This window comes from Mustelus asterias, chromosome 10, assembly GCF_964213995.1.
Source record: "Mustelus asterias chromosome 10, sMusAst1.hap1.1, whole genome shotgun sequence".
Lineage (NCBI taxonomy): Eukaryota > Metazoa > Chordata > Chondrichthyes > Carcharhiniformes > Triakidae > Mustelus > Mustelus asterias.
The window spans coordinates 33,815,126-33,835,028 of NC_135810.1; the positions used below are offsets into that span (position 1 = coordinate 33,815,126).

At 41.6% G+C, this 19,903-nt stretch overlaps 1 protein-coding gene across 3 annotated transcripts in view; it reads right to left on the reverse strand.

The window, feature by feature from the left end:
- Positions 1 to 19,903, reverse strand: part of abcc4 (ATP binding cassette subfamily C member 4 (PEL blood group)) — a 370,665-nt gene that overhangs the window by 55,385 nt on the left and 295,377 nt on the right. For all 3 annotated transcript variants that reach the window (XM_078221654.1, XM_078221653.1, XM_078221655.1), the window contains one exon: positions 10,513 to 10,592. In XM_078221654.1, the coding sequence (XP_078077780.1) occupies positions 10,513 to 10,592 (80 nt within the window). The remainder of the gene's footprint in view (positions 1 to 10,512; positions 10,593 to 19,903) is intronic.

Sequence of the window (19,903 nt, forward strand, 5' to 3'; positions counted from 1 at the left end):
CCTTATATGGCAGTCCTGCCACCCCAGGAATCAGCCTCATAAATCTTTGCTATATTCTCTCTATAGCAAAAACATCCTTCCTCAGATAAGGACATGAAAGCTGCACACAATACCCCACGTGTGGTCTAACCATTGCCCTATACAATTGCAGTAAAACATCCCTTCCTATATTCAAATCCTTTTGCTACAAAGGCTAACATGCCATTTGTCTTCTTTACTGTCAGCTGTACCTGCACGCTTACTTTCAGCGACTGATGCGCAAGGACACCAAGGTCTTGCTTAGTATCCACCTCTCTCAATTTACACCCATGCAAATAATAATCTGCCATCTTATTTTTGCTATTGAAGTGGATAACCTCACATTTATCCACATTATATTGCATCGGCCACGTATATGCCCACTCATTCAGCCTGTCCAAATCATGCTGAAGCATCTCTGCATCCTCCTCACAGCTCACTCTCCCACCCAACATTGCATCATCTGCAAGTCTGGAGATAATACAGTTAGTTCCCTCATCCAAATTCCCTTCAAACAAAACAAGTTAACATTACAAAAAATAATAAAGTAATGTGAACACGTGATACACCAGCAAACTGAACTTATAAAAGAGACATGAGAAAAAAAGGTTACAGTAAACAAGGAATGGTGCCTGCCTCTCCTGTCACTCCACGTGAATCTCTGCAGTATAGTTTCTCATCCTAAACATGATATTAGCCATTGGCACAGGGTTAGCTTCCGCATGAATGATGTTGCTACTAAATCCAGGAGCTTCCCCACAGAAAGTGTGGCTGACCTCTTGAACAGCCATATGCAGCATCACTCGGAGTAGATACAAGAATAGCACACTGATATGGATAGAATATATGACATGTGACTGGTCAATGGCTCCAATGGCACAAAGACACAAGGAGTGAACATCAGCAACACTCCAGCTGGTGGTTCTCTTCAACAATCATGCACGTCATAAAAGGGCTGAGGAAGTCCCAGATGATGAGGGAGTCACCGCTCATGAGGTGTCATCACTATCAGCCACTTCCTTGACCTCTCTGAATTAGGAGCCAATTATGCAAGGCTCTGTAACAAAGGCTGATGCTGGAGACCCTGCATTAATGCTGGTGCAGTAGCCTGTGAATGGCATCTCCACAGGAGGATGACTATCATTAGTAACTCAGTTGCATGCAGAAACAAATGAGCAGGTTTCCTCCACCTCACTCCCAGCCACAGTGGGAGAACCCCATAGGAAAGGCTGTGAGTGTAGGATAATTGCACTTTGTGATTTATTGGATGACAGCTTGTGTTAGTGGTATGGACCAATTAATCAATACAATGGACATGTTATTGGTTGCATCTGGATTTGAGAGTTTGCATTTTTTGATGGAGATAATGTTACAATCTCCTTGAGACTGCTAACTTTGAAAAATACATTTGAATTTCAATGATCATTGAAAAGGTCGCACATCAAAATTTGAAGTTTTAAGTCTTTTACTGTAATAAACAAAGTAAAACCAACATTGACTAACACTATTTTGAAGGAAATTTATGCATTAAAACTGTAGAAAAGATCCCCATTTTAACTTCTAAGTTGACTGAAAATCCCCCTCTATGATTCCATTTTATTCTGTCCCTTATGTGGATATAGGGCGGCATGGTAGCACAGTGGTGCCTCTCAGCACCAGGGACCCGGGTTCGGTTCCCGGCCTGGGTCACTGTCTGTGCAGAGTCTGCATGTTCTCTGTGTCTGCATGGGTTTCCTCCCGGTGCTCCGATTTCCTCCCACAGTCCGAAAGACGTGCTGGTTAGGTGCATTGGCCAAGCTAAATTCTCCCTCAGTGTACCCGAACAGGCGCCAGAGTGTGGCGACTAGGGGATTTTCACAGTAACTTCATTGCAGTGTTATTGTAAACCTACTTGTGACACTAATAAATAAACCTTAAACTTTACCACTCTTCAGGAACCAGTACAAAGCTATTTTCAGCTCCTGTTGGCCTGCTTATTTTTTCCAGTCAGATAATTTTGAATAACCAAACTGGGTTTCACTGGAGATCCTTCTCTCTCATCAAAGCTAGAAGTTATCTGCCAGTTTCTTTTTGGATTCTCACAAAATTGGTTTATTCAATCAAAATGTGAGGTTCCACCTGCATTCCACACAATGAACAATGGAGGCTGGCTGCCTTTATCTTTGTACACTCTCCCTCTTGCATATAGATTCTTACTGCTAACCTGCTTGTGAATTTCAAGGTTATCTTGAGAAAAGCCCTGTAACCTAATACTGCAAAGGCTTTGTTATGGGTTCTTCCCTTCTCAAAGCCCTTCTTCATGGCAAGATGAATCACACAGGTCCTTTATCAGATAGAGATCTAATGAGCTATACTTCAGACCCGACCCATTCAATTTTGAAATTAAACAGACAGTTTAACATATAAGCCTGTACAAAATCTGACATTCTTAACACATTCACGTGAGACTTGACGAAGTCCAGCCAAAGTCAACACAAATGTTCTTCGCATTACTCGCAGGTGCAGATATCTTGCACCTTCTTCTAAGTAAATCAATCTAAGCCCCCTTAAAGCTTTAACAACAAACTACCCAAGCTTGTTGTTGGGCAGAATTCAGAACAGGTCACGTAACCCCCTTCATTCCTCCATTTTACTCTAAATTAAAGAAACAGTTCTAAAACAGAACAATTTTGCAAACTGTATATTTGGATATTGTTGAAAAGAAAGAAATATTGCTGGGGCTTTTCATCTTGCACTCATCAGGACAAAAGCAAGAATGCCAAATTTCAAATGATTAAAACAATATTTACCATAGGAGAAAAGGAAGATGATTGGTTGGCAAGTTAATTTTGATTGGTTGAGGCGTTGCCATGAAGAAAGCAATGAAAAACAATAGCTTTCTCCAGGTTCCAGGTAATTATAAAAGGGCACAGAGCTTGAACATATTCCTTTTGTTTGCAGAGAACGGTCCCCATGTATGAATGCATGTGGTTTCTAGTAAGTGTGCATGAGCCACATTACAAGCTTAACTGATTCAAAAGGTGAGATCGCAGGGGATTGGGGATAGAGTACTAGATTGGACTGAGGATTGACAGAAAGGAAGTGGTGGGATAAATGGGTCCTTCTCTGGCTGGCGAAGTGTAACTAACAGGGTGCCACAGGGATCAATCCTCGGACCCCAACTGTTTATAATCTACATAAATGATCTGCAAGCACAGACAGAGTGTAACATAGCAAAATTTGCGGATGATACTAAAATATGTAGGAAATCAGGCAGTGAAGAGGATATAACGATTTTACAGATGGATATAAGTAGGCTAGGAGAATGGGCCAAAACTTGGCAGAATGAGTCTAATGTGGATAACTGTGAGGTTATCCATTTTGGCAGAAAAAATAGAAAGGCAAATTATTACCTAAATGGAAAGTAGATTCAAAATGCATCCGGACAGAGGGATCTGGGTGTCTATGTTAACGAATCGCAGAAAATCCGTATTCAGGTGCAGCATGTAATAAAAAAGGCAAATGGGATGTTGGCATTTATTGCAAAAGAACTAGAGTATAAAAGTAGAGGAGTGTTGTTGCAGATGTATTGGGTTTGGTGAGACCATATCTGGAATATTGTGTCCAGTTTTAGTCTCTTATTTGAGGATGTGGTGACACTGGAGGCAGTTAAGGAGGTTCACCAGATTGATTCTAAGGATTGACATATGAGGAGAGATTAAACATGTTGGGCTAGTGTTGGGCAAGTAGGATAGGAAGACTCCTTGAGGGGTCCCCGGTGCTCATCGGAGGCACCTACCCCACCATCCTTAACCCTCCCCTGGCCTCTTTTGACAATGATGATATGTTCTTGCCCTATAGTCCATCTCAAAACCCAGCTCACCCTCATTCTGCTATATGGTATGATGAACTCGTTGCCGTGGGAGGTAGTGGAAGTAGATAGGGTAATGACTTTTAAGGGGTGTCTTGACAAATACATGAATAGGATGGGAATAGAGGGATATGGTCCCCGGAAGGGTAGGGGGTTTTAGCATGGTTGGTGCAGACTTGGAGGGCCGAAGGGCCTGTTCCTGTGCTGTAAATTTCTTTGTTCTTTGACACACGGTGAATGTGCAAACTCCACATAGATAGTCATCCAAGGCCAGAAGCAAACCCAGGCCCCCGGTGCTGTGAGGCAGCAGTGCTAACTACTGTGCCATCCCTTCTGATTTACTGATTCTCAGGAATCGTCATCTGCACAGCCATCACAGCCCCAGGATGAGGAAGAGAGCCACAGTATGGCATTGCTGAAGAAACTTTGTTATTTGTTCCGATATTTACAGTCACCAGCTCAGATACTGGCATGCTAAGTATCTTTGGAGGTTAGTGCAGAGTTGGAATCTGCTCATGGTGAGGGACCTGCAGTGAAGCCAGGGGAAAAATGATGGTTTGTTTACAAGCACACTGGAGGTCAAGTTGGCACACAAATCATGCTGCAGAGGACTCTAATGAAGACTTTGCTAAAGTTGGCATACAACAGAGCACTGACTGTCCTGTCAGGTAGCTTCCTGTCAATGTCAAGAAACATGGAGGAGTCCAGTACCAACTTGAGTGAGCAGATGCCACAGAATTGCCCCTCTCTGCAATATTAGTCCAGAGAGATCACTTATTCCTCCATCACCTCCCCCCACCCCCACCAGAGAATATGTGAACCCTCTTTGGCAAATCCAGGAACTAACTAAAATACTTCTCAAAACATTGCAAATATTTTTCAAAGTTCCAAAACATTACTGTTACTGCATAATGCTACTGCACGGGCTAACTTGGAGTTTCAAGCTTGCTTGCTATGATCATGTAGACCATAACACAAATAAAGATATACTTGAAATTGGAAGCACAAAAGGAACTCTAAAAATTGACATCCAGAAAAGAAAATGTCAGTATTTCAACCAAAGCTGAAAAATTATAGATATTTCTCCTCGAGGGCAAAGTAGACGACAGCAGAAAGAGGAGTTGACTTAGATTGTTGGATGAAGGATGTTAGATGAGCAGTTGCAGATGAGCTATGGTGGATATCTGAGGAATGCACAAGCCATACTCAAATCTAGATCACTAATACAGATCATGGTGGTGACCCTAATACTGATTCCTAGGGAACCCCACTATATACCTCCCTCCAGTCCAAAAAAAAACTGTTCACCACTACTCCCTGCTTCCAGTCATTCAGACAACTTTGTATTCATGCTGCCATTTTCCTTTTTATTCCAAGTTTATTCCAACTTTTCTGACAAGTCTGTTGTATAGCACTTTATCAAAAGTCTTTTGGGTATCCATATACACCACATCAACAATGTCAGGGGTGGCACGGTGGTTAGCACTGCTGCCTCACAGGCGCTAGGGACCTGTGTTCAATTCTGGCCTCGGGTGACTGTCTGTATGGAGTTTGCATGTTCCCCCAGTGTCGGCGTGAATTTCCTCCAGGTGCTCCGGTTTCTTCCCACAATCCAAAACTATGCAGATTAGGTGGATTGGCCAAGCTAAATTGCCCCTTAATGTCCAAAGTTGTGTAAGTTAGGGAGATTAATCATGGTAAATACATGGGGGTTACGGGGATAGGGAGGAGAGCTGGGCTTGGGGTGGGGTGCTCTTTCGGAGGGTTGGTGCAGACTTGATTGGCCGAATGGTCTCTTTCAGCACTGTAGGGATTCTATGATCACCCTCATCAACCCTTTTTCGACCCAAAAAGCTTTATTGAGCTGGCTAAACATGATTTGTCTTAAACAAGTCCACTAGTTGGTAGCCTATAGGATAGACGCAGTAAAGTCGCCATAGCCCCAGATTTTTATCAATGACTTGGAGAAGGGGGCTGAAGGCTGGGTCAGTAAATTTGCTGACGACACCAAGATTGGTGGAGTAGTGGATGAGGTGGAGGGCTGTTGTAGGCTGCAAAAAGACATTGATAGGATGCAGAGCTGGGCCGAAAAATGGCAGATGGAGTTTAACACTGATAAGTGCGAGGTGATTCATTTTGGTAGGACAAACTTGAATGCGGATTACAGGGTCAACGGCAGGGTTCTGAGGAATGTGGAGGAACAGAGAGATCTTGGGGTTCATATCCACAGATCTCTGAAGGTTGCCACTCAAGTGGATAGAGCCATGAAGAAGGCCTATAGTATGTTAGCGTTTATTAACAGGGGGTTGGAGTTTAAGAGCTGTGGGTTATGCTGCAACTGTACAGGACCTTGGTGAGACCACATTTGGAATATTGTGTGCAGTTCTGGTCACCTCATTATAAGAAGGATGTGGAAGCATTGGAGAGAGTGCAGAGGAGATTTACCAGGATGCTGCCTGGTTTGGAGGGTAGGTCTTATGAGGAAAGGTTGAGGGAGCTAGGGCTTTTCTCTTTAGAGCAGAGGAGGATGAGAGGCAACTTAATAGAGGTTTATAAGATGATAAGGGTGATAGATAGAGTGGACGTTCAGAGACTATTTCCTCGGGTGAATGTAGCTGTTACTAGGGGGCATAACTATAAGGTTCATGGTGGGAGATATAGGGGGGATGTCGGAGGTAGGTTCTTTACTCAAAAAGTGGTTGGAGTGTGGAATGGACTGCCTGCTGTGATAGTGGAGTCAGACACTTTAGGAAATTTCAAGCGATTATTGGATAGGCACATGGAGCACACCAGAATGATAGGGAGTGGGATAGCTTGATCTTGGTTTTGGACAAAGCTCGGCACAACATCGAGGGCCGAAGGGCCTGTACTGTGCTGTACTGTTTTTCTATGTTCTCGATGACCATAGGCTGTGCTCCACTTTGAGGAGAGTAATGGTACCTCAATTGTTTCTTCGCTCTAACCAAACAAAATCTGTCTTTGGTTCCTCTCTCTCTACAACTGTAATATTATCCTTAATCAATACAGCCACCCCTCCATTTTTCTTTCTTGAACACCTGTGGGTGGCACGTTAGCACAGTGGTTAGCACTGCTGCTTCGCAGCTCCAGGGACCTGGGTTCGATTCCCGGCTTGGGTCACTGTCTGTGTGGAGTTTGCACATTCTCCTCGTGTCTGCGTGGTCCGGTTTCCTCCCAAAGTCCAAAGATGTGCAGGTTAGGTTGATTGGCCATGCTAAAATTGCCCTTAGTGTCCTGAGATGCGTAGATTAGAGGGATTAGTGGGCAAATATGTAGGGATGTGGGGGTAGGGCCTAGGTGGGATTGTGGTCGGTGCAGACCCGATGGGCCGAATGGCCTCTTTCTGTACTGTAGGGTTTCTATGATTCTATGACCTTATATCCCAGTGCTGCCCCTTTTCCAGCCAAATCTACATTATTATCACAGCATCATACACCCATACCCATGACACCTGTGTCTGCAGCTCATCAATCTTATCTACCACACTCTGTGCATTCACATACATGCATTGTTAATCTAATTGGGACCTTAGTGCATTATCTCATTTCCTGAAACAAAAACAGAAAATGCTGGAAAATCTCAGCAGGTCTAACAGCATTTGTGGAGAGAGAATAGAGCCAACGTTTTGAGCCTGGGTTAGGAACATTTAAGAGGCATCTGGATGGGTACATGAATAGGGAGGGAATAGAGGGATACGGACCGAGTAAGGGCAGAAGGTTTTTTTAAGTTTAGTTAGGGCATCATGATCAGCAGTCTTGGAAGGCTGAAGGGCCTGTTCCTGTGCTGTACGTTTCTTTGTTATTTGACCCTTGGTCAAAGATTTTCCAGCATTTTCTGTTTTTGTTTCAGATTCTAGCATCTGCAGTATTTTGCTTTTCTCTCTTTTTCTGACCCGAGCTAATAGCTTCCTATTTATTATTCTGGTGCTCTCTGTCTCTCCCAGTTCTCTGTGCACATTGGTTCTTCTCTCTAATATTACCGTCTAGATCTCATCCCCCCCATCAAATTCGTTTAAACCCTCCCCATTAGCAATTAATTCTACATTGTTCTGGCTCTGTTCAGTGCAACCCACCCAGCTCTCCCAGAAGTGGTCCCAATGTACCAAAAATCCAAAAGCCTCCTTCTTACTTCATTGCTCCAGCCAAGCATTCATCTGCTCTATCCTTCTATTTCTATACTCGCTAATATGTGATACTGTGAACAATCTGGAGATTACTACTTTTGTCACCCTATTTGCAAATCTCCTTTCTAACTCCCTAAAATCTGCCTCCAGGATCTCAACACTATTGCTACCTATGTCATTGGTACTGATATGGGCCACAACCACTGACTGCTAATTCTCCTCTCCTCCTCAGTGACATCCTCGACTCTGGCATCAGGGAAGCAACAAAGTATCCTGTCTGTTCCCCTAACTACAGAATCTCCAATACTATTGCTCTCCCAATCTTTCTCCCACATCCACATGTTATCCGCATCCAATGAAACTATAAAGAAAAAAAACAGCCGAGCCAACCGTGGTGCCTTGAATTTGGTTATACATCCAGGTGGAACCATCACTCTCACCAGTATTCAAGCATTTGCCTGCATACCCTTAAACTGTCGGGTCAACACATTCAGTGCAAACCCATGAAACACAGTACATCATTTTGTGGATTCCCTGTTTAGTTTATACTCATTTACCACAACTTATGATTATTCCATGCCTTGTCTTCTAATTGAGATATTATTCAGAAATACACCCCCAGCTCACTTATTTTACTCCTTCACTCATTCCTTTGAAGTTAGCTTTCTTAAAAGTCAGTGTTCAGCAGACTGCTAACGATGACAGAGACAAGGTACTGGAAGGGTGACTGATGCCCATCATGTTGTACTCCAGTAGGAGTCATTGCCTTTGGGGAAAAAATGGGAACATTGGAGGAACCTGGCCAAATGAAATGCTTTCCAAAAGTTTAATTTACAAAAGATTTACCTAGGAAATCTGACTCGATAATTAAAGGCCTCCTTACAATTCAGGCTAGTGATTTGAGAATTCTAAACCGTTATAAGGTAAAACATCTTTCATGGTGAGGGTATTTAACTGAAAAGAAAATACTTTACCACATTCATTACCATATGTACTACGAGTTATAATATAATCAATAATTTGATGAGATCTGTATATTCCTAAAGAGGATACCCAAAGATTTGGCTTTCAATTTTAATTCATCTATTGGAGCAGTGATTACTTTCTGTTATCTACTTAGTGCATCATCTTGTTTCATTTCTACTGACAGCCGCATTACCACCACTATAAGAATACTAGCACATCACCTATTGTGTTCTCGTGTTCCTATTCTGGCTGTGTCCAGATGGGTGAAATCCTCCTGGGAAAGTCAGCCAGCTCAGTTCATCATGAATTATGGTGCCAAGGAGCTGACTGCACTTAACTGACTAACAGATACAAACATAATAGCAATAAATTGCATTTCTGCTCTTGCATTTTACAATTTTAACAGATCTGTAGTATTTAACAAGTTGGCTGCCTAATGTCATAACTAGAGATTACATTGGGAAATTACATCCAGCATAACTGGAGGTTCGGAAATGATGTTCTTAGCATTATTGTACATTGAATAATTGCTTAGTTAATTGCTTGACGAAAACTATTGAAATTATAACCTGTCATAATATTATAACCCTGGATTAAAAAAATTACTGCATTAACAAGTATTCAGAAAGTTAGATTTGGCTTGTTTTTAAATTTTTTTTAACCTTATAGTAACATTCATAGAATCCCTACAGTGCAGTAGAGGCCATTCGGCCCATTGAGTCTGCACTGATTCTCTGACAAAGCATCTTATCCAGGCACTTTGCTCCAGCCTATCACTGTAACACCACACATTTACCATGGCTAATCCATCTAACCTATACATCTCAAGACACTAATGGGCAATTAATCATTGCCAATCCACCTAACCTGCACATCTTTGGACTGAGAGAGGAAACCGGAACACCTGGAGGAAACCCATGCAAACACGGGGAGAATGTGCAAACTCCACACAGGCCAGAATTGAACCCAGGTCCCTGAAGTTGTGAGACAGCAGTGCTAACCACTGTGCTGTCCTAATTTAATTGTACTAATTTACTTACCAAACCCCATCCTACCTCCCTTTTAAATCTACCATAGCACACTCTTTACAATCAGTAAACCTTTGCTCTTTTGTGGTCATAACACTCATGATTTGGCTTGTCTTCACAGTCCTGCGTGACAGCTGATTGTTGTGCTACTGTGTCCACATTTCATAACATTATCTGGATGTGCTCCAAATTACTGGAGGCAAAAGAACAATAAGCTACAAAGTATGCTGATCCTGGGGACATGACATGATAGCAAGAGGACGGGGGCCACTTCTGTACAGCAATTATTCCTGGCATTAGATGTTCATTGTTGCTTTGGTGGATCATAAAATTACAACCACACCCTCCTCTGATGGCCAGACACTTTTATTAAACCAACGTTTAATTTTGTTAGAAGAGTTATTGCTTGGAAAATAATGTGTTTGGTGATCACAGTACTTCAGCAGCAAAGAGTACTCAGTGACCCATAAAATGATCACACAATGTGCAATTCATGAGCTCTGAATTACCTGTAAAAAGTCCATGCAAGTATAGGGCAACAAGTCATCCAGGTGACCAATGTCTTTCGAAAAGCGGTTCAAGATCCGACCTTAGAAGAAATAAAAAAATGATGAAAACTCAGAATAATTTAACAGTTACAATAGTCTTTACTATATGACATTTTTTTTACGATTTACATATAGCCCAATAGAAACTCATTCTCCAAATTGAAAAAAACCTCTTGGCAAGAGACTTAGCCAGAAACAAACAGAACAATTTAGGGACATGCCCAGCTGAGAATTTTCAGTAGCTGCTGAAGATGGAATCTGGCTTAAACCTGGTTACATATTGGTGTCTGTTAGAAAGAATTCCTTGCAATGGGGGTTAACAGTCAGGCCTTTGAAAACATAATGGCATTTTAAAATACTGACTGAATTCATAATTTAAAATGAATTTTGGGATAATGTGAAAACAAGTTTAAAGACTGCTCAACAATGAAGCATCTCTATAAAGGAATCACACTAAAGTATAATTTTTGAAAACTCTGAGCAGTATCAGGAAAAGATATTGCCTTAACCAGCTAGTTGAATGAAAAAGCTGTTCAATGGGATTCCAGTTTTAATATCCACCAGTGTTATACATGCATGTTTTGTTGATTTTTCTTCCAGTATTCCAGCTACTCATCTGCCTGCCCTCCCAATAAAAACTTTAGCAAAAGACAGCTGTTTTTGCAGTTACTACACTAAATGCCAATTGACACGACAATACACAGAAAGTCATTCATCTCACTGTCAAGACCAGGGCATGGACCAACATCTTCTGTTCCACTGCTGAAGGCCACATTTAATCTTAACAGAAAATGCTGGAAAAACTCTGGCATCATCTATGGAGAGAGAAACAGACATAGCTTTTCGAGTCCATGTGACTTCTTCAGAGCTTATTCTATTACATTTAATTTTTGACTGGGTAGAAGTCCAACCTCAAACGGACCATTGTCCGCAGCAAACTACCCAGCCTTCAGGAGAACAGTGACCACAACACCACACAACCCTACCACAGCAACCTCTGCAAGAAGTGTCGGATCATCGATACGGATGCCATCATCTCACGTGAGAACACCATCTACCAGGTACACGGTACATACTCTTGCAACTCGGCCAATGTTGTCTAGCTGATGCGCTGCAGGAAAGGATGTCCCGAGGTATGGTACACTGGGGAGACCATGCAGACACTACGACAACGGCTGAATGAACACCGCTCGACAATCACCAGGCAGGAGTGTTCTCTTCCTGTTGGGGAACACTTCAGCGGTCACGGGCATTCGGCGTCTGATCTTTGGGTAAGCGTTCTCCAAGGCGGCCTTCACGACACACGACAACGCAGAGTCGCTGAGCAGAGACTGATAGCCAAGTTCCGCACACATGAGGCCTGCCTCAACCGGGATCTTGGGTTCATGTCACACTATCTGTAACCCCCACAACTTGCCTGGGCTTGCAAAATCTCACTAACTGTCCTGGCTGGAGACAATACACATCTCTTTAACCTGTGCTTAACCCTCTCTCCACTCACATTGTCTGTCCCTTTAAGACTTGATTACCTGTAAAGACTCGCATTCCAACCATTATTTTGTAAATTGAGTGTGTGTCTTTATATGCCCTGTTTGTGAACAGAACTCCCACTTACCTGATGAAGGAGCAGCGCTCCGAAAGCTAGTGGCTTTTGCTACCAAATAAACCTGTTGGACTTTAACCTGGTGTTGTGAGACTTCTTACTGTGTTTACCCCAGTCCAACGCCGGCATCTCCACATCAGAAGTCAGAGGACCAGAGGGACATTGTGTTGCACGTTTATTGATCCCTGAAGGCAGCAGGACAGGTAGATAAGGTGGTTAGGAAGGCATACGGGATACTTGCCTTTATTAACTGAGGCATATTACAAGGAGGTTATGATAGAACTGTATAAAATGCTCATTAGACCACAACTAGAGTACTGTATACAGTTCTGGTCACCACACTATAGGAAGGATGTGATTGCACTAGAGGGGGTGCAGAGAAGATTCTCCAGGATGTTGCCTGGGCTGGCACATTTCAGTTATGAAGAGAGGCTGGTCAGGCTGGGGTTGTTTTGCTTAGAGCAGAGAAGGCTGAGAGGCGACCTGATCGAGGTGTACAAAATTATGAGGGACATTGATATGATAGATAGGAAAGATTTTTTCTCCTTAGTAGAAGGGTCAATAACCAGGGGCCGTAGATTTAAGATAAGGGGCAGGAGGTTGAGGGGGAATTTGAGGAAAAACTTTTTAACCCAGAGGGTGGGGGGAATCTGGAACTCAGTGCCTGAAAGGGTGATACAGGAACCGTTAACATTTAAGAAACATTTAGACGAGCACTTGAAACACCATAGCATATAAGGCTACGGACTAAGTGCTAGAAAATGGGATTAGAATAGATAGGTACTTGATGGCCAGCACAGGCTGTAGGATCTCTTTTTGTGCTGTAAAACTCTATGATTCTACAAGTACAAGCTGGAGCTTCCCTGGTTTGTACAACTCAGCTACACACAGATTAAACTTGCTGCACTATTGCTGGAATTTCCCGTTTTATTTCAGGGGACTCATCAAAAGGAATGAAGAAACATAACTGTATGTCAATTCTAATGAAGGATCACACTGAAATGTGAACCTAAATGTGAATCTAGTTCCAATGTTGACTGACATTTTACACAATTCCAGCTTTTGCAATTCTTCTGTTGATTTCTAACTCAGAGCATCACTTTACCTTATGCCAATTTTTATAGCACTTCAAGGCCTTAACACTAGGCTTAACAACATTGGATCTTAATCACTGCTCCTGTTATCTTGAGAGAATGAGAGTTAGGTATAGAGGATGATTGCACCAGAACCACTGGGAGTAGGTGTGTGGGGTGCTTGGGGTGGGAATTCCCTATTGATATATTCTTTTATCTGGACCATCATTACATAGGCCCCAATTTCAGTCACATTTTTGTACTTCTGCCCATTAGTAGAACTTTTTCCAACCACGACACAAATGTTATTGAGCTGCAGTCATATATACTTCTTGCTCTACTAATGGGCAGAAGTACAAAAATGTGACTGAAATTGGGGCCTATGTAATGATGGTCCAGATAAAAGAATATATCAATAGGGAATTCCCACCCCAAGCACCCCACACACCTACTCCCAGTGGTTCTGGTGCAATCATCCTCTATACCTAACACTTATTCTCTCAAGATAACAGGAGCAGTGATTAAGATCCAATGTTGTTAAGCCTAGTGATAAGGCCTGAAGTGCTATAAACTTGATAACTGAATATTAGTTCATATATTTGTTTACTGGCTCAAATTTTCAGTCTAAAGATTGGCAAAACACAAAGAGCTCTTCACCCTTCACTCGGGTTGAATTCAGCACACCAAGCAATCTAAAGCTAGGATCTGGCTAACAGTCAAAATTAGATATTTAGCTAAGCTACTGATCACTATTTGGAAAGAAATATTTCTAATGCACAGATTCTGATCAAACCAAGCCTGCATCAAACCACTACCAACTTTTGGGAAACAGGAATGTGGAGTGGAAGATTCAGAATGAGATCGTACTTCAGAGTTGTGTTTTCATGTCAGTGAACACATAACAATAACTTGCATCAATATGAAAGTGTCAATGTATCAAACCTCTATTTGTTTTCTCCGTTTACTACTTATTACTTTTGTTCCCCCAGACATTTTGTTTCCTATTTCCTGATGCTTGTCTCTTAGTCATTGTATTTCCCAATTCTCTGTACTTCTTTCCTTGATTTTCTTCCCCTAAATATCTTTTTAAATTTTTCACTTTGTTCCTATTTTAGCTTTCTGATAGCTAGCAATTGTTTTGATCCTTTGCCTTTATGCTGTTCTTTCTCTCTTTGGACTGTCGTTTCATCACTTGCGCCTTACAGCGATTCACTGGAAGCAATGTCACTGAGGACTAAACCAACCTCCAAGGAACAGGGGAACTCATTGTGATCCAGAAAAATATACATACACAGAGAACTGAAAAAGGCAGATAGCCTTCAAAAACATGGCAAAATTACAGCTGGATTACTGGGAATGGAGCAAAGTAAATAAGAGACTGAAGAGAAAGAAGAGGCCTACGATGGCAGTACTGGGACCAGCAAAATAAATAAATCTTTAACTTTGGGAAAGGAAAAAAATGATGCTGGTTGGGAAACCAACATTTCCATGCGAGAAAACTCCAGATTTATGAATTAGAAGAGAGGAAAATGGAGGCCCATAGTCATTCTACTGCCAGTGAGACCTTTAATGAAAGTGGTGTACAACAATTATCTGCATCCTTTGTTAAATGTGCTCTTTGCAACTACTTCAGAACATTGCTAACCCTTATTTAAAGAAGCTGCAGTACTCTTCCCCAATCAATACCTTTCTATTTACCCCAGTAATCCTGTAGTTAATGCACACAATAGTCAAAATAATAAGAACTTTGAGGAGTTGTATTTGCTCAGTATCAGATGCTGGAAAGGTTTTGTATACTAATACCAGCTAATCAGAGCATGCATTCATCAAATTCTATTAAACATAATCATACATCAATTTAAAAGCAATTACTCATCGTCTCATAAAAGCTGCAAATTGAAGTGCCCTGTAGACAATTGACACTATTAGGTGGATAAACACTTTGCTTTATCTAATTTAAATAATGATTCATTACTTTGCCTTTATTCTACAATCGGTTCCTAACTACAGTGAATGTATATATGTACTTTTATTGTGCAATGAAAACATCTGTAGTCTACAACAATTAATAACTGTTTCCTGGGAATTGGTCACAATTAGATTAAATGTGTAAAAGAAAACATTAAAGTTTTGGCACTAACATTTGGCTTACAGGTGTTCAACTGTACTTTGTACCCTGTTGGCTAAAAATCATGTACACAATGACTTTACCACACCTGTTTAAATCTGATTATTCTTTATTTAATTGGGAAATTATCCCAGTTACGTCCTTTGCACTGTGTTTGAGCCATTATATTTTCACTTCTATTACAATATACCAACAGAAGCAGGATGATGTATATGATAATTTGGCGGCTGCCTTCAGGGGCTCTTTGGATTAATTTATTGTTCACTTTGATCAAAATAACAGTTACTGCCCTAAGGAAAGTATTTCAGTGACATCCATTATTCTGCATTAATCAGATTATTAAGGCATAAAGGCACAACAAATATTTCTATAGACTTAATTTATGGCACAATTTTATTGTGTCAGTAAATAATGCGATTAATAAACCAGTTATGGCAAGTCACAAGAAATATAGGAACATTAGGAGGCCATTCATCTTTTGAGATATTCAATCAGATCATGATTGATCGGCACCTCAATTTACCATTATATAGAAACATAGAAAACAGGAACAGGAGGAGCCTGTTCCGCCATTCATTACGATCATAGCTGATTATCCAGCTCATTAGCCTGATTCCACCTTCCTTATCCTTTGATCCCCTTCATCACAGGTGTTATATCTAACTGCTTCTTGAAAACACACAGGGTGGGATTTTCTGGCTGCGCTTGCCCCAAAACCAGAAAATCCTGCCCAAGGTCAATGGATCTTTCCATGATCCGCCCCTCGCCTGCAAGGATTCCCGTGGCAGGTGGAACGGGAAAATTCGCCCCACAATGTTTTGGCCTCAACTACTTTCTGTGGTAGCAATTTTCACAGGCTGACCCCTCTCTGTGTGAAGAAATTTCTCCTCACCTCTGTCCTAAATGGTCTACTCTGTATCCTCAGGTTGTGACCACTGGTTCAGGACATCCCCACCACTGGGAACATCCTTCTTGCACCTGTCTTATCTAGTCCTATTAAAGTTTTATAGGACATCCTCCCCTCATTCTTCTGAACTCCAGTCAATACAATCCTAACCGACTCAATTTTTCCTCATACGTCAGTCCTACCATCCCAGAAATTAGTATGGTAAAATTTCTTTGCACTCCCTCCGAAAAACAAAGAGCAAAAACATCCTTCCTCAGATAAGTAGACCAAAACTGCACACAATACTCCAGGTGTGGCCTCACCAAGGACTTGTTTAATTGCAGCAAGATATCCCTGCTCCTCTACTTGAATCCTCTCATTATGAAGGCCAACATACCATTCTTCTTTTTTGTTGTCTGCTGCACCTGCATGCTTACCTTCAGCGACTGGTATACGAGGACATCCAGGCCACATTGCACATTCCCCTTTCTGAATTTATGGCCATTCACATTGTAATCTGCTTTCCCAATTTTGCTACCAAAGTGGATAAGATCACATTTATCCAAATTATACTGCACTTGCCATTCATTTGCCCACTCACTCAACTTGTCCAAATCACACTGAAGGATCTCTGCTTCCTCCTCATAGCTCACCCTTCCACCTGGCTTTGTGTCATCTGCAAATATGAAGATATTACATTTAGTTCCCTCATCTAAATCATCAATATATAGTGAATAGCTGGGGTCCCAGCACTAATCCCTGTAGTACCCCGCTAGTCACCGGCAGCCATTTGGATAAAGATCCGCTTAATTCTACTCTTTGTTTCCTGTCTGCCAACCATAGAATCATAGAATCCTACAGTGCAGAAGGAGGCCATTTGGCCCATCGAGTGCACCAACCACAATCCCACCAAGGCCCTATCCGCATTACCCCATAACTCAATGCACTTACGCTAGCTAGTCCCCCTGACACTAAGGGGCAATTTAACATGGCCAATCCACCTAACCCACACATCTTTGGACTGTGGGGGAAACCAGAGCATACGGAGGAAACCCATGCAGACACGGGGAGAATTTGCAAAATTCACACAGACAGTGACCAAGCCAGGAATTGAACCTGGGTCCCTGGTGCTGTGAGACAGCAGTGCTAACCACTGTGCGCCCAGTTTTCTATCCACCTCAATAGACTATTCCCAATTTACCCGCTAATCTTTTATGTGGGACTTTGTCGAAAGCCTTCTGAAGGTCCAAATAACCACATCCACTAGCTTCCCCTCATCAACTCTCCTAGTTACATCATCGAAGAATTCCAGTAGATTTGTCAAGCATGATTTCCCTTTCATGCTGACTCTGTCCAATACTGCCACTGTTTCCCAAGTGTTTTGCTATAAAATCTTTGACAATGGATTCTAGAATTTTCCCCATTACCGATGTCAGGCTTACTGGCCTATAATTCCGTTTTCTCTCCTCCTCCTTTTTTAAATAGTGGGGTTACATTAGCTACCCACCAATCTGTCGGAACTGTTCCAGAGTCTATAGAATCTTGGAAGATGACCACCAATGCATCCACTGTTTCTTGGGCCACTTCCTAAGTACTCTGGGATGTAAATTATCAGGCCTTGGGGATTTATTGGCCTTCAATCCCCTCAGTTTCCCGAACACCATTTCCCCACTAATACTGATCTCCTTCAGTTCCTCCCTCTCACTAAACCCTGTGTTCCCCAACATTTCTGGAATCTTATTTGTACTCTCCTTAGAGTAGAAAGAACCAAAGTATGTATTCAATTGGTTAGTCGTTCTTTGTTTCCCATTATAAATTCCCCTGTTTCGAACTGTATGGAACCCATACTTGTCTTTACCAATCTTTTTCTTCTCACATACCTATCAAAACTTTTACAGTTAGTTTTTATGTTCCCACAATCTTACTCTCATATTCTATTTTCCTCTTCTTAAGCAGTCCCTTCGTCCTCCTTTGCTGAATTCTAAACTGCTCCCAATCCTAGCTCTGTTGTTTCGCTTGGCCAATTTATATGCCTTGCCCTTGGATTTAATACGATCTATAATTTCCCTTGTAAGCCATGTTTTGGCTAACTATCCCATTTTATTTTTGCGCCAGACAGAAATAAACAACTGTTGCAGTTCACCCATGTGCTCCTTGAATGTTTACCATTGTCTATCTGCCATCATCCTTTTAGGTAATATTTCCCAATCTATCATAGCCAACTCACACCTCATATCATCGTAGTTTCCTTTATTAAGATTCAGGATCCTAGTCTTAGAATCGACTTTGTCAATCTCTATCTTGATGAAAAATTATTTCTTGTTATGGTTGCTCATCCCCAAGGGGTCTCGCACAACTTGATTGCCAATTATTCATTTTTCATTGTACCCACTCTGGAATAGCCAGTTTTCTAGTTGGTTCCTCAACGTATTGGTCCAGAAAACCATCCTGTATACATTTCAGGAATTCCCTCTCTATGGTATTGTGACTAATTTAATTTGCCCAATCTATATGCAGATTAAAATTAGCCATAATTACATACTTTCCTTTATTGCATGCATCCCTAATTTCCGATTCAATGTCATTCCCAACATCACCACTACAGTTTGGCTGTCTATAAACAACCCTTACTAATGTTTTTTGCCCTTTGGTGTTCCTTAGCTCAATCCACATCGATTCCATATTGTCAGAGCTAATATCCTTTCACAGTATGGTGTTAATCTCCTCTTTTACCAGGAATGCAGCTTCACTGCCTTTACCTTTTTGTCTGTACTTGCTAAATACTGAATATTCCTGGAGGTTCAGTCCCTATCCCAGGTCACCCTGCAGCCATGTCTCCGTAATCCTGACTACATCTATTTGCGCGATGAATTTATCCACTTTATTGCAAATGCTCCGCTTTGCTTCATATCCATTCATAAAAGAGGCATGCTACCAAAGGTTTTCACCTTGCACTCATCAGGACAGCTATATTCGATAAACCAACAGTAAATGAAACAACAATTTATACTGCATGAGAAGAGAGTTGATGGGTTGGCAAGAAAACTCTGATTGGTACAGGTATTGCCATGGTGGATGTAGCAGAGAACATTAAGTGCCAAGCTTATGTTTCAAATCCAAACCAGGCAAGTTGACTCTGATTGATCACGGCACTATATATATAGTCACATACAGGACCCTGTCCTTTGCAGACAGAATGAGCATGTCCACACATTATGCCTTTACTAACTAAACAAAAGCTAGGGGAACTGCCATTTCCTAGTTCATTCCTCAAAGCAATGCCTTGGCCAATTAGAATCAACCTGCCTGGCTTGAATTTGAAATAAAAGTTTAGCAGTTAACTGTTCTCTGCTGCATTCTCCATGGCAATGCCTCTACCACTCAGAATCTACCTGTCAAACAATCAGCACTCTCTTCTCAGGCAGTTCAAATTGTTGTTTCCTTAAATGTTGGTTCTTCTTGTGTGGCTATCCTAATGAGTGCAAGACAAAAAGCTTTGATAGCATGTCTCTTTTTTAAAGAAATACTCAAATTCTGTCCTACCAGACTATTATGTGAGTAGTGCTTCCTGATTTCACTCTCATACTTCAATTTTTTAAACTGTGTTCAATGTCTTAAAAGAGGCAAGGTAGAGAAGCAGAATGGCTTAGGAAGGGAATTCC